The sequence below is a fragment of the Palaemon carinicauda genome, chromosome 24 (genome assembly GCF_036898095.1).
Source record: "Palaemon carinicauda isolate YSFRI2023 chromosome 24, ASM3689809v2, whole genome shotgun sequence".
In the NCBI taxonomy this organism is placed as follows: domain Eukaryota; kingdom Metazoa; phylum Arthropoda; class Malacostraca; order Decapoda; family Palaemonidae; genus Palaemon; species Palaemon carinicauda.
Window position 1 is genome coordinate 30,472,393 of NC_090748.1, and position 15,135 is coordinate 30,487,527.

The 15,135-nt window shown below is 35.3% G+C and overlaps 1 protein-coding gene and 1 long non-coding RNA gene across 4 annotated transcripts; both read right to left on the reverse strand.

Annotated features, from left to right (window-relative positions):
• Positions 1 to 4,859: 4,859 nt before the first annotated feature.
• LOC137618110 (uncharacterized) lies at positions 4,860 to 8,910 on the reverse strand. 3 transcript variants are annotated; one of them, XM_068348108.1, is made up of 3 exons: positions 5,491 to 8,910; positions 5,086 to 5,152; positions 4,860 to 4,974 (listed from the first exon to the last, which is right to left on the reverse strand). In XM_068348108.1, the coding sequence occupies exon 1, from the start codon at positions 8,891 to 8,893 to the stop codon at positions 6,134 to 6,136; it is 2,760 nt and encodes a 919-aa protein (XP_068204209.1). In that variant the 5' UTR covers positions 8,894 to 8,910; the 3' UTR covers positions 4,860 to 4,974; positions 5,086 to 5,152; positions 5,491 to 6,133. The 3 variants fall into 3 exon arrangements, with proteins under 3 accessions (XP_068204209.1, XP_068204210.1, XP_068204208.1); XM_068348109.1 differs by lacking the exon at positions 5,086 to 5,152; XM_068348107.1 differs by lacking the exons at positions 4,860 to 4,974; positions 5,086 to 5,152 and adding an exon at positions 5,289 to 5,340.
• Positions 8,911 to 12,173: 3,263 nt separating this feature from the next.
• Positions 12,174 to 13,302, reverse strand: LOC137618111 (uncharacterized). Its single transcript, XR_011039724.1, has 3 exons — positions 12,805 to 13,302; positions 12,400 to 12,466; positions 12,174 to 12,288 (listed from the first exon to the last, which is right to left on the reverse strand). It is a non-coding gene; the product is annotated as an uncharacterized lncRNA (long non-coding RNA).
• Between the last annotated feature and the right edge of the window lie 1,833 nt (positions 13,303 to 15,135).

Genomic DNA, 15,135 nt, shown 5'->3' on the forward strand with positions numbered 1-15,135 from the left:
GTAAGGAAAGGAAAGAAGGAAAAATAAAATATTTTAAGAAGAGTAAAATTAAAATAAATATTTCCTATATAAACTATGAAAACTTTAACAAAACAAGAGGAAGAGAAATTAAATAGAATAGTGTGCCTGATTGTACCCTCAAGCAAGAGAACTCTAACCCAAGACAGTGGAAGACCATGGTACAGAGGCTATGGCACTACCCAAGACTAGAGAACAATGGTTTGATTTTGGAGTGTCCTTCTCCTAGAAGAGCTGCTTACCATAGCTAAAGAGTCTCTTCTACCCTTACTAAGAGGAAAGTAGCCACAGAACAAATACAGTGCAGTAGTTAACCCCTTGAGCGAAGAAGAATTGTTTAGTAACCTCAAGTGTTGTCAGGTGTGTGAGGACAGAGGAGAATCTGTTAAGAATAGGCCAGACTATTCGGCGTATGTGTAGGCAAAGAGAAAGAACCGTAACCAAAGAGAAGGATCCAACGTAGTACTGTCTGGCCAGTCAAAGGACCCCATAACTCTCTGGCGGTAGTATTTCAAAAATCTATACATCAATATAGATAATACATTTTTATCGTTTATACTGAGAGAGAAACAATGAAAAACTTTCATACTTTTAAACTTTAGAATTGGAGTTTAATGAAAGATTGAAAAAAAGCAAATTAAACAATGGCTAGGTTAAGTTTTTTTTTTTTTTTTTAAATCAAATAACCTAAAATTACATGTAAAAATTAGGCTATATATCTTTTTTGTGAAATGGGTGTTATTAAACTCACAAGCATATTGGGAGTTGAATGGCACGACATGATTAAAAATGAGACTAAAAGCGAGATTACTCAAGTGCCATATGTGGATGACATCATAGTGAAGAGTGGATGGAGATGGTTTGGTCATGTTCTTCGCCCTCACTCCTCAAGAGAGATTGATTCATCAAACATTTAATTGGGCTCCACAAGGTATGCGGAGAGTTGGAAGACCTATGCCTACATAGCCGAGAACTAAGAAGCGTGAAGTCGCAGATGAAAAATGGAGAAGTATTGAATTAAAATCTCAAGATAGCAACAAATGGCAAAATCTAATTGAGACTTTTTGCATCTATAGTTTTAGGAGAAGATGATGATGATTGAATAATACCCTGAGTGCAACTTTTGAATAAGCTAAAAACAAGTTGAAAATAAAATTTATTTGAATACCCTTTGCAAAAATTTAAAGTGAGTGATTATCATTAATGTTTTAAGTTTTTCTAATATAAAATCGCTTTCTGAAAATAATCTGAATAATATGATTATACGATATTAAATGTGAAAGGTCTCTCGTTTACTCTAATAGATTGCAAATCTTAAATATGTACCTTTAATTGACTGTAATAAATGTTAACCTAATAACAGTCCGTAACAATGTTCTCAATGTTAGCATGTGGCAAACTTTCTTAAGGCAGTGGAATTCACATCGGGCAAAACTGATTTACATAATGTTAACATCAGACATTTTTTTTTTTATGTGGCAATTTGAGAAACTGCAAATTGTTTGCTCAAAGCTAACATCAGCCATTTTTTCCCTAATATACGCAATAGGCAATTATCCACATTAATCCTTATATATATATATATATATATATATATATATATATATATATATATATATATATATATATATATATATATATATATATATATATGCAACAAAAAATGGCAAATGAATATTGTGAAGGGTGATAGAGTCGAAATAAGCGTATGTCATATTTAACGTTATATGGTAATTTAGGTTGATTGTTGCGAGAGAGAGAGAGAGAGAGAGAGAGAGAGAGAGAGAGAGAGAGAGAGAGAGAGAGAGAGATATCCTTATTTTATTGTGTGGGTGTAATAAGTTTCATTTATATAGTAATGTAAATTGCATAGATATTTTTTCTATTTTCTTATATGAATTATATTTGATTTTTTAGGAGCAATAACACGAATATTTTTGGGAAGAATAGTAACTCCAAGTAGCTCACAATGAAACTAGTGCTTTATCATATCGTTTCGTTATCTCTGTTTTAACATGGTTTGGCATAAAAAAAAATCGTGCAGTCTGTAAGGTGTCCTATATATCTTGCTATTATCACCAATTTATAACTGACTATCTTAGCAGAATCTCTTCATGCTATTTTATTCTTTATTCATTTTGTTTGCATCTAGAAATAGGACAAGTATCTTCATCTTATTGTAGTCTTAACTATAAATTGTAGGCTATACATTGTTTCATGCTGAAATACTAATACCTTAATTTACGGCATTACTTAAATATAATTTATCATATGTAATCCATTAAGGATGAGATAATATATAAATGGTGCTAATTATGTATTTTCATATGTTATTAATTAGATTGGCATATTCAGTAAATATAAAATAGATCCTCTAGGGTCTCTGCCATGCTTCCTCGATCCCTAGCTGTACTTGCGTTGGGTTCTACTTTACTTCCATCTATGCTTCCTTTCTTTCATATATTGTTCAATCTCTTAACATTTACCACAAAGTGTAAATTTTATGTTTATCCTAGATGATATTCGGCGATCAATGGTATCACAGCTCACCGCTGGGCTATATACCTTATTCCAAAAATCCACAATTGCTTTCGCCATTATTTCATAACATATGGTAAAATAAAAGCTTACCAATTGGAATTATACTATGAATATTGGTAGTGTAAACTCCCTTATTAGATAAGTTCTCCTACATGATCATATCTGAAAAGATATTTAATCTATCTCCCCTCTAATATTAGAAAATGCTTCACGGATTTCATCTATGAAACAAGAGAAATTATCTTTAAAAAACTATTAATATGAAGATGGTTATTTATATATTAAGTAATTATGTGTTTGATTATATACCGAAGCCTTCTCCATACTGAGAAAATTACGAGCAAGCCCAGAAAAATTGAAGTAATATAAAAACAACAATAGTGTACATTAAACTAATTAGATATCCCCTACGCCTCAAGGGGTCTTCATATTTCATTTTTTCCTTGCAGCAGTTTAAAAAGGAAATTAGTTACAAAAAAATGAAAAGAAAAGAAAAAAAAAAAAACTTGGTACCTAGCTCTATGTATTAATAATACCATATTACTTTACAAATTCTGATGATATGCTTACAAGTATTAAAACCAGAAATAATTTTCAGTCGAGGTAAGAAGAAAAATCTATGAATACTAATCCATTTACACATCTAACAAAGGTATAAACCGTTATAAAACTACCAAAACATCAACAAATGCAGTTGTTTCTAGTCCACATGAGAAAAAAGGCCTCACGCATGTTTTAAGGCTTAAAGGTTACTCATGAATGGCAGAGGCAAGGGGCAGGGACATTGCCCTATCAAGCAGAGACTGGCCATATTACATATGATCATCGCCCAAGCACCATCACCACCCAATTTAGTACTAAAGAGGGCCAGGTAATGGCTGCTGATGGCTGAGTGGATAGCCCTATAGGCTCCCACAAAACCCCCATCCGTAGCTCACAGGTACGATTAGGTCGCAGTGACAAATTCAACTAACGAGTTTGAGCTGTACTCGAACCCCAGTCTGGCTATCACCAGGCAAGGAAGCTACAACCCGAAAATTAATTTCTGGTGTTTGGTCAGTTTTCACCACAGCTCTGGCACTGAGGATTAGTGATGGTGGGAAATTCGAGTAATATCACAGAATAGCAAATCAACCTAGTATGGGTGGCCCTGACTAGATTAGCTTTGCTGATCAGGGCGACATGCAAACACTTTCCCCACTCCATGGCATCTCCACTTAAAAAGGGATACTTATCTTTAATTGTATTCAATTAATTTAACATATAAGATATGAATAACATAGATTACCTAAATAAAGATGAGTTTTATAAGAGAAATTTCAGTAATTTTTATATTATGTTCTTCTCATAGTCCTTAGTGTATACCAGTCTCTTACGAAATCCTACTAAGCTTGATCTTTAAAGTGTTGAATTCATGCAAACTATGTTTTACAACAAGTTTGACGTCATTTGTAGGGCCAAATATCATAAAAACTCTGATTCTTTTGATCCTTTATTATAACTAAAATACCTTCAATGTGTATGAGAAAAGAACGGTAATACAATACAAAAACTATATTCCATCATGTAATGGGGGGGGGGGGGGATAAAAAAACTTTGATCTCGACCGTCCGGAAATTACTGCGCCATAAATTAAGTCTCTCTCACTTTTTTTTTTTTTTTTGTTCATTAGTGCATTCTATTGAGAGTAGATGAAAACCTGTAAAATTTGTATCTCTTTTCATAGGAAAAACACGAAGTTGTGCTATTTGTTCAGGGAACTGAAGAGTTTTTCTTGCAGGGTGAATTACTACTGGGGAAAAAAAAATATATTTTTTCTTTCTTGACTGCGTTTTTTCCCCCAACGTTGTTTTATATTTTCTAAAAAAGGAAGCTTCCTGTTGTGACCTTTAGATGATTTTCAATTAAAACCATTCACGGGGTGGAATATTTTCCTATCATTCTAGACAAAGTACTTTTGTTGAATTATGACATTAAATGAAAAGTGAAATATGCATTATCATAGAAAACAAAAGACAGTTATTTCTAATTAAACCCTTTATCTATGATTCCAATTATATATAAAATAAAAATCTTGGTCAAACGAAGATAAGACCGACCAACAAAGAAAAAATAGGATGAACTGTGGTAAACTTTTTACGGAAGAAATTGTATATTTCTTGTGGCTTCGTCAGTACCTATTTTCATCTATGAATACGGTTTATTACAAACGTACTGTAGTATACAGAAAACGAAATCGATAACACAACATATATATTTTAAGGTGGTGAAACATGGAGGTAAAAATAAAATACAAAAACTCAATTCAGTATTTTAATAAAAAAGTATATAGTACGAACAATCCTATTGAATTAACAATATCCTCTTTAGTTTCAATGACCTTTCTGTTATCGGCTATCGACTCTGCATCATAACCTGCAAGTTCAGACAATTACATTATAAACAAAAATTACCACTGAAGGCACAAACGTTAATATGAAACTATATCGCTTAATATACGGGCAATAAACAAAAATTCTTAATTACCAATCGAGGATAAATTGGTCAGGTTACAATTACCGGTCGTTACTGTACCCAGGTAAGCCTACCACACCTACAATGAACAAGAAGGAAAGGGAACTAATTACACGTAGACCAACAATGTCAAATATTCTCAAATAAATAATATCGACATATAATATCAGTAACTAATTAATAACCTACCAGCGGAAAACAACACCATCCGTATAATGGGCTAAGACTGATTGATACAGTCCAACTGTAACACTAGCACTCGCAGAACTGTACGAGAAAAAATAAAGTAACAAAACTATTACGGATGCATAATACATGAAAGTTTTACGTAACTTGTCCTTACAGAGTTATTTTATTGTTATTTTAGGTCACGTCAGGACTTCTGAAACCTCAACTAAAAGACTCTAATGGCCTTACCTTAGCTAAAGGGCGAAGCATGTATGGCTTAAGTGAAGGATTTTATATCACGTTGGGCGCTCCGTGCCAGATGCAAAGTCCAGAGATGGGGAGAGAGAGAGTGAGCCTGTATTTAGCAAAGAGCCATTTTCAAAATGAAAGCACAAACGTCGACAGGATCCATTTGTAGTAAATGTCTTCCACTCAACAAGTCTGTTTAGCGCTCTTCATAGCAGCTCAGTACCCACGGTGTCCAAAAGTGAAAAGCGAGAGTGAACCCCTTAAGCTACACTCTCCGTTGAAGTAGCAGAATTCACTGACGATCATTTCTCCGTCGTGTCACACGTTAGCTCGGAAACCAAAACAAAGATTAGTTCCCGAGAATTATTGCTTGTCTTGGTCCTTAAGACCACCCAACAACAGATAAGGCCATTATGCAAATTAATTTAAAATTACATTCCAAAAAGCCTGTAAAGACATTTTACAAAAAACAGTCATGCACTCAGAACATATAACAGAAAATTACCCCACTCAAGTCCACACAAAACTGCGTGAGAAATTAGAAAAAAAAATTTACAGAAAAATAAATTATATTTATTTTTGTACACTGGAGGGCACAGGATGCAAATTTCTCACCACTAGAAATTTGCATCATACCTTATAACTATAACATAAGTCGAGTCAAATTTCTGCTCCTAATGGCAGCTTTCCTGAGAGTCCTTTGGGGTGAACTCTCATTAATAGACAACTTACGGGAGCTCTGTTTGTCGTCATTATCCGAGTTGTAGGATGCATCTGGAATTACCTTAAGATAAGGGATTAAAGTAGTGACATGTCTTTTAATCAACTCACGAGTCTTCCCTTTAAGTATAATAGCCCCAGTAGTTTCCCCCAAATCATTCTCCTCTATACCCTTCACAATTCCCAATGGAAAATTAATGGTTTTAGTGTTTGGTTCTTTGATGAGGACTATATCACCAATGCCCAACTTCTGGTGACAAACTGGTCTATATCTGTCCTTGCGGTCCACAGCCTGAGCTACCAGGGTACTTAAAAACTCATTCTGGTAAGCTTCTAGAAGATTATACCTAACCTTACGAAGTTTTTCATACTCATCCTTTATTATTTCTGTAGGGCTGCTACTCATCTTCCACTCAGGATCATCAGGTACCTCTTGTAAATCTGGAATTAAATTCAACGACACCAGCTCATACCCCTTGACTAACATTTCTGGAGTTATGGGCTCTGGGCAAGAATCTGCCTCAGTCTCCCTTAAAGATTCCTTAAAGGCTATTGGCCTCTTATTAGCCAAATGAACAACATTACACACTAAATATTCAAAATCAGGCAAAGAAAGTACCCAAGTTTTAATAGCTGAAAAAATAAGTTTCTTCACTAATTTTACGCAAGACTCTACAAGTGATCCTAGCTCACTATGGCCTTTAAAGAATTGCTGAAACTTTACATGCTTAATGCCATTAGACTCCAAATACAATTTAGTGTCAGGATCATTGATGAAGCTAGTGATTATGTTACCTCCTGCCACCAACTGCGAGCCTGGATCACTAACACAAAGCTGCGGGAATCCATATTCAAAAACATGTAATGAAAAGGCTCTCAAATACTCATTCACACTTAAATCTCGACATATCTTCAAATTAATAGCCCTTGACCAAGTGCAGGTGAAACACAAAATCCATACCTTCATCTTTTCAGCTCCCTGTTTAACATTAAATGGTCCAATGAAATCAACAAAAATATTAGAAAATGGAACAGCAGGGGGACTAGAACGAAATTCTCGATAAGTGTTCTGGTTCAATCTCACACTTCTTGTGTTAAACCTGTGGCATGAAACACATTGTTTAATGGCATTCTTAATGACAGAAAAATGTTTAGGAATGAAAAAGCACTTACGAAGCTCAGATAGGACAGAATAGACACCACCATGCAATAATTTGGCATGTGTATCCATTATAATTAGTTTAGTCAAATAACTCTTGGGATAAAGCAATATAGGAAACTGTTTGTTATGTCCATACCATTTCTTGAACTTTGATTTTACTCTTAAAATGCCATCTGAATCTATGAACACATTAAGTTGGCTCACCAGTGGAGGTATATCCTTCAAAGGTTTACTCGAGAGTCTGAAGTAAGAAAATATTTCCATAAAGTGTTTCTGTTGATCTTCTAGAATTAATTTCCTTAAAGCTAAAGCAGAATAGTTTACATTATTCAAATTCTCTACTTCAACTCCCGCTTTCCTCTTCCAGTGGTCAACACAAAGTATTACCCTCCTGTAAATCAATTTAAGCTTTTCTAAAGTAGAATATTTCTCATGTTCAAGAAGAGGTTCACCTGGAAACGCACTCTGCTCAGCAACAGAAATACTAAGGGTATTAGTGTTTGAGCTAGGAACTGTGAAATAAAGAAACTCATTGCCAGGCACCACCTCAGGACCTGAAATAAAGAATGATTTAGAGACAAGTCTAGGAGAAAGGCATCGGGTGACACAGTCTGCTGGATTGTCTTTTCCAGCTATAAAGATAAAACTGACAGGTTTAATTTCACATAATTTCCTGATATTGCTTATCCTATTCTGTACAAATACTGAATGCTTCTGCATTTTGGAGTATGTACATTCTGATGCTTGCAGCCACTGCAAAGCACAACTGGAATCACAGTACAAATCTAAGCCATCAATGTCAATGGATTTCGCACACGAAGGATCAGCCAGATCTCTATAAATCTCCATCAGGGTTTCTACCCCTAATGATATAGCATTCAACTCCAGTGCTGGAACGGACTTACCTTTCAACAACTTATTGATCAAGCGGTTCTTTGCCTGCAAAAAGCTAATCTCACCCGAGTCAATATCTTCAATGTATACCACAGTACCATAAAAATCACGACTTGCATCTGTGAATGCTTTCAGTCTAAATTTTCCATTTCTTTGCCCAATGAACCTCTGGACTTTCACCAGCTGGGAACCATTCACCTGCCTGCAAATGTTCCTCCATTCCCTTTGGAGACTGGGGGATAGTACTTGATCCCAAGCCAGCTCCTTTGAGCACTGAAGTCTATGCATATAAAGTCTACTTCTATTAAAGACAGGAATATTAAAACCAAAAACATCAAAGTTACTGGCAATAGTCTGCAAAACCTTACGTTTTGTATCAGCATCTGGGTTTAGCGAGAATTCCTTAGTATAAATTACATCATCAGCTCTATTCCATACAATACCAAAAAGGCTATTCTCAACCGGAGTATTGATTTCAAACTTTGCATCAATTTCAGCCTGAAGGGTAACATCATTTGTTACTAACTGTTGTATCTCAAACTTATATGGGTTGAAAATATACGGCAACTGTGAACAAGCCCACTTCAAATACTGAGAATCAGCAGAACCAACAGCTCCATTGTCCATATAAAATAGAGAGTACAACAATAAGTTAAGGTTCCTCAGCTGTGGGTCTGGTTCATATTGGTGCACTAGTATATAATACAGAGCTAGCATGAGTAAAAATGGACTACAACGAAGACCAAAACTAAGTCTAACATTCTTGTAGGCTACAAGAGAGTAATCGTTCTTCTGTACATTTTTGAACCAAAAAAACAGCAACCTAGCTTGATCATTATTGTTCAAGGACAACATGTTAAAAGCTTTCTTAAGATCATACGTTAATAACAACTTATCAAACCTCAAGTGTAAGAAGGCTGAAGACAGCTTCTGGTTAAGGTTAGGTCCTGGATCTATACACTGATTATGAGAGAAACCACACTTAACTTTGACAGTTTCTTTGAGATTAGACAAAAACACAATACGGCACTTTGTGGTTTCTTTCTCAGGCCTAAAAACAGCCATGTGTGGGAGAAATGAATAATTTGGATGCTCTGCCTTAAATGAATCTAAGTCTGAAATCTTCTCAATTACTCCATCTTTTAACTGATCCCTAATTACCTGATCAACTAACTGCAAATGCCCATTCTTTTTCCGTAATTTCTTAAGATTTGCCTTTAGTATCAACCTTGAGAGATTTTCGTTAGTTGATAACCTATGTGCAATTTTGCTATTCCACAAGAGGGGAACTATAAGTCTTCCATCCTTTTCCCTTGAAAAATTACTCAACGCAAAATTCACCCACTTCTGATTAGTCTCTGACATAATACTTTCAGCACTATTGGCGTCCAGATTCAAAAAGCGGCGGCATTCGTGTTCAAGCACTTCATCAGTAGCCTTGAGCAATTTAGATTCTACAATTTGACCTTTATCATCTAACACTGCTATGTTACTGCCTACCTCAAGTTCCTTGTAATGTAGGTCACACACTTCATCATCCAAAAGAGGGTCAATTTGTATTTTACATAAGAAAGAACAGGTAGTAATTTGGGAGCAAGAGGAAAAATCAGTCCTGCTTGAACGTAGTGGATTAATTATTTCTAACCTCTTATTACAAATATTAGGCAGACCCAAAAATTTAATATTTTTGCTCAAATTTTCAAGGTTTCCCATTAGCAAAATACCATGCTGTGATTCAGTGTATACTGAAGGGGGGTTACAACCAAAGGCTACATCTTTACCCATTAAAGCGTAATGTGCATCAGATCCCAATAAAACCTGAACATTATCAATACTGTCACTGTCTTTACAAAGTTTCTTATCTGCCAATATGAATCCCTTATTCTCGAACGATTCCACTATCTTGCCTAACCCTGGAAGATTTAACTTAATATTAATGCTAGGAACCACAAGTGCAGGAACATTTGAAATACAATTGCCGAACTTCATAGGAAGTTGAATAAGTCTGCTTATATATTCTTTAGAACCATTAAACCCATTAACAGTTAATTTTACACTAGGTTCAAGAACAGGCAAACTACACTTATTAAGCAAGCTCTCTGTAACAAAGGAACTCTGAGAACAGCTATCCTTAAGACCTCTAAAAATACCATCCACTCCAGGGACAGTAAATGAAAAGGAAGGGAGTACTGTCTTATTGACAATACTGGGAAGAACTGCAATACTACTATTCACTTCATTAATGGACGCTTCCCTCTCAACATCAGCTTTACCCGAATGTATTGGAGTACCTTCTTTATGCTTTCCTTCAGGGGGCGAAAGCTTAACTTCAGAAGACTTTGAGCACAGACAGTGAAAATGAAGCCCCGAACATTTCACGCACTTTTGACGAAATTCAAATCTACATTGCCTACTCATATGGTTAAGATTCCCACATCGAAAACATCCTTTCAGTATTTTCAAACGCTGAAGCTTTGCTTCTGGAGTGTCATAACATTTGCATTTAAATATAGAATGATTATTTTCACCTTCTACACAAAGTGTACAATAAAACCTCCTAACCTCAGGCAATGTCTTAATAGCTAAACTAGTAGTTTTCTGTCTAACACTAGATTGAAGAGTACGTAAAGAAACTTCACTTTTCAAGCAATTCTCATACCTCTCACAGGCAATAAAAAAATTGTCCATTATCTCCTGAACAGAAGGATAAGTCTTTGTAGTAATCTGAACCAATTCCCTCTTAAACTTGTCATTAAGTCCATTCCACATGAAATATTGAATAAAATCATCAGGAGTCATTTTAAGAGTCTTCACAGACTCAACAACTGTTCTTAAAATGGAAATAAACTTAAAAGGGTCATCAGATTCCCCCAATCTTAAACTCGTCAATGTTTTTATAGTAGAAGTTTTACGAACTACTTCCGAGGCAAAGGCTAACTTAAGCAAGTCTTTGGCGTCCTTGTAAGTCTGTTTGTCAGCTTCCAACGAATTCAACAAAACTTTAGCCCTTCCCTCTACCTGCTGTCTCAAAAGAAGTAACAAATCTCTGTCTGGGTAACTAAATGATTGGGTAGTGCTTTCAAACTCTGATATAAACCTAATGAAATCCTCCCCATCCGTACTACTGAACTTTGGTAATGGAGCTGTGGGCTGTTTAAGAAGACTTTTAGCAACCTCAACAGTTCCAGGTGCAGATGCCACCTCTAGGTGAGGAATACAATATTCTATCCTATCAAAATATTCAATACAGGTTGCAATCTCTGACTCCCTAGAATCCTCACTGAACTCCACATCCGAAATTCTAAGGGAAAATATTTCATCATTCAGATCAATAAGTAGTCTTTTATGACTTAGCAGTACACTTCTTTCAGAAATTTTTTGCCCAGCACTGAGAGTCGAAATGGACTCTATACGATTATAAATATCCGTAACCTTCTTCCTGATTACCTTGCGTTTTGAGATTAATGTTTTAAGATCAGACATCGTGAAGGAATAAATACAAAAAATATTAAATTCTTAGTCTTTTAAATGCGATAGCAACTTAACACTTACCACCACCCTCTAAATAAAAGAGCTTAATAGACAATAACAACTTCCAAATGGAAAAACAAGTTGAATAAGCAAATATATAAAATAGTTCACATAGACACCGAGGATAATGCTTCAACGAGGGAAAAATCTCGATTCTGAAATAGACCGTACCGAAAAAATTGGAAAATAAAGCGAAACACGTCTCTCCCCCTCCCCCCATTCCGACTTTACCGAACACTAAGTGAGCTAACGACCAACCTCCACATACACCACCTGACGTGCCCCACGTTGGGCGCCATATACAGAAAACGAAATCGATAACAACATATATATTTTAAGGTGGTGAAACATGGAGGTAAAAATAAAATACAAAAACTCAATTCAGTATTTTAATAAAAAAGTATATAGTACGAACAATCCTATTGAATTAACAATATCCTCTTTAGTTTCAATGACCTTTCTGTTATCGGCTATCGACTCTGCATCATAACCTGCAAGTTCAGACAATTACATTATAAACAAAAATTACCACTGAAGGCACAAACGTTAATATGAAACTATATCGCTTAATATACGGGCAATAAACAAAAATTCTTAATTACCAATCGAGGATAAATTGGTCAGGTTACAATTACCGGTCGTTACTGTACCCAGGTAAGCCTACCACACCTACAATGAACAAGAAGGAAAGGGAACTAATTACACGTAGACCAACAATGTCAAATATTCTCAAATAAATAATATCGACATATAATATCAGTAACTAATTAATAACCTACCAGCGGAAAACAACACCATCCGTATAATGGGCTAAGACTGATTGATACAGTCCAACTGTAACACTAGCACTCGCAGAACTGTACGAGAAAAAATAAAGTAACAAAACTATTACGGATGCATAATACATGAAAGTTTTACGTAACTTGTCCTTACAGAGTTATTTTATTGTTATTTTAGGTCACGTCAGGACTTCTGAAACCTCAACTAAAAGACTCTAATGGCCTTACCTTAGCTAAAGGGCGAAGCATGTATGGCTTAAGTGAAGGATTTTATATCACGTTGGGCGCTCCGTGCCAGATGCAAAGTCCAGAGATGGGGAGAGAGAGAGTGAGCCTGTATTTAGCAAAGAGCCATTTTCAAAATGAAAGCACAAACGTCGACAGGATCCATTTGTAGTAAATGTCTTCCACTCAACAAGTCTGTTTAGCGCTCTTCATAGCAGCTCAGTACCCACGGTGTCCAAAAGTGAAAAGCGAGAGTGAACCCCTTAAGCTACACTCTCCGTTGAAGTAGCAGAATTCACTGACGATCATTTCTCCGTCGTGTCACACGTTAGCTCGGAAACCAAAACAAAGATTAGTTCCCGAGAATTATTGCTTGTCTTGGTCCTTAAGACCACCCAACAACAGATAAGGCCATTATGCAAATTAATTTAAAATTACATTCCAAAAAGCCTGTAAAGACATTTTACAAAAAACAGTCATGCACTCAGAACATATAACAGAAAATTACCCCACTCAAGTCCACACAAAACTGCGTGAGAAATTAGAAAAAAAAATTTACAGAAAAATAAATTATTCAATGCAAATAAAAAAGCACACTGACATAAACAGATATACTTTAAATCGTAGGTCAATGAATCTCAACACGATCGGAATGTAAAGGATGGTCAGAATTATAAAAAAAAATCTCATGCAGCATGCATAATGAACTAATTGAACGATGGTGTCAGAGACCAATATCTAGATCAGGAATGAGAAATTTTATAGACCGTAAGTTCCTGTCCAACAAATTAAAATGAGAATCAACAGCTGAAGACAAGACAGGAGAACAATATTCGAAACAAGGTAGAATGAAAGAATAAAAACATTTCCTTTGAATACTCTGTTCACCGAAAATCCTGGAAAAGTTTCTCAACAGGCCCTTTTTTTTGTGCAGTTGGAGAATACACAGACCTAATGTGTTTCTCAACAGTGAATTTGTTGTCGAAAATCACACCTAAAATTTTGAGTCATACAAAGTTAAAGAAATATTGTTAATGCTGATATCTAGAGGTTGAGGACTCTTCAACTTCTGGCCTTGGCCTACTTACAATCATACTTACGTTTTGTTAGGATTCAACTTCATACCATATAATTTGCACCATGCACTAATTTTAGCTAGATCTCTATTAAGGGATTCAGCAACCTCATATCTGCATTTAGGAGATAGAATTGATGCAAAGGGAATAGCCTCATCTGTAAATGCAATCAGCTTATTTTCTAGGCCATACCACATGTCGTGTATATATAGTATGGAAAGTAATGGGCCAAGAAAACTACCCTTAGAAACACCAGATATCACATACCTTTACACACTATGGTGCCCATCAATAACAAATCTCTACGATTTATTACTTAAATATTCAAGGATGATGCTAAGAAAAAACACACCCGCTCCTAACTGTTTGAGTTTGAAAAAAACAAGAGCCTCATGATTAACACGGTCAAAGGCAGCACTAAAATCAAGACCGATTATACTCCAAGGCTTTTACAAAACCCAAATTGTTAACTAGGGAACAGACGATTACCTTTAGCAAACCTATTAAGACGTTTTGACCTAAGACTTTCAAAAACTTTAGATAATATTAGAGTTAGGGAAATTGGCTGGTAATCAGTTGGATTTGAGCTGTCACAAACATATTTACATAATAGAGTAACAATACCAATTCCACAACAAGTGCTAGAAGCTCCTCTTCTTGCTAACTTGTGCATGATAACAGATAAGTTCGGAGCCAAGAAATCTGCAGTCTTAATTAAAAACAAATGAAAAATACCGTGTCTACAACTCCAAAAGCATGAAGGTACATCAGAAGAGCTTTAATTTCACGAGTTTGGAAAATTAAACTAGTTAGTTTAGCTTCAGGAAAACAAGAGTGAGGAAGTTTTTCATTACTCAGCTTACTGTTAAACACATCTGCCTAAAGGATTTCCTGTTCCTTTTGATATTGAGTGACAAAGCCATCTGGTTTAATTAATGGAAAAATTGTTGCATCTACACCAAAGAGTGCAGATTTAATGGTAGTTTACCAATCAATGATATCTTTATCTTGCCCATCCATACATTTACTTAATTAGTAAAATCTTACAACAGTATCAACTGTTTTATGTTAAGATAGTTTAGTAAAGGATGATTTCCAATGAGGTGCATCAGCAAGTCAAAAGAAAATTAATTTGGTTCTTTGACGGGTAAGTTAACTTTATGTTGCATAAAAGCAGACAAGTCAGCTAAAATATTCAAGTTATGATTTGGCTCTAAAAATCTCTATATCCCATAAAGTCTCTCTATGCGGTGGTTTT

Coding starts and splice junctions, on each gene's coding strand:
- LOC137618110 (XM_068348109.1), bottom strand. CDS start 8,893: ATGGACAATGGAGCTGTTGGTTCTGCTGATTCTCAGTATTTGAAGTGG.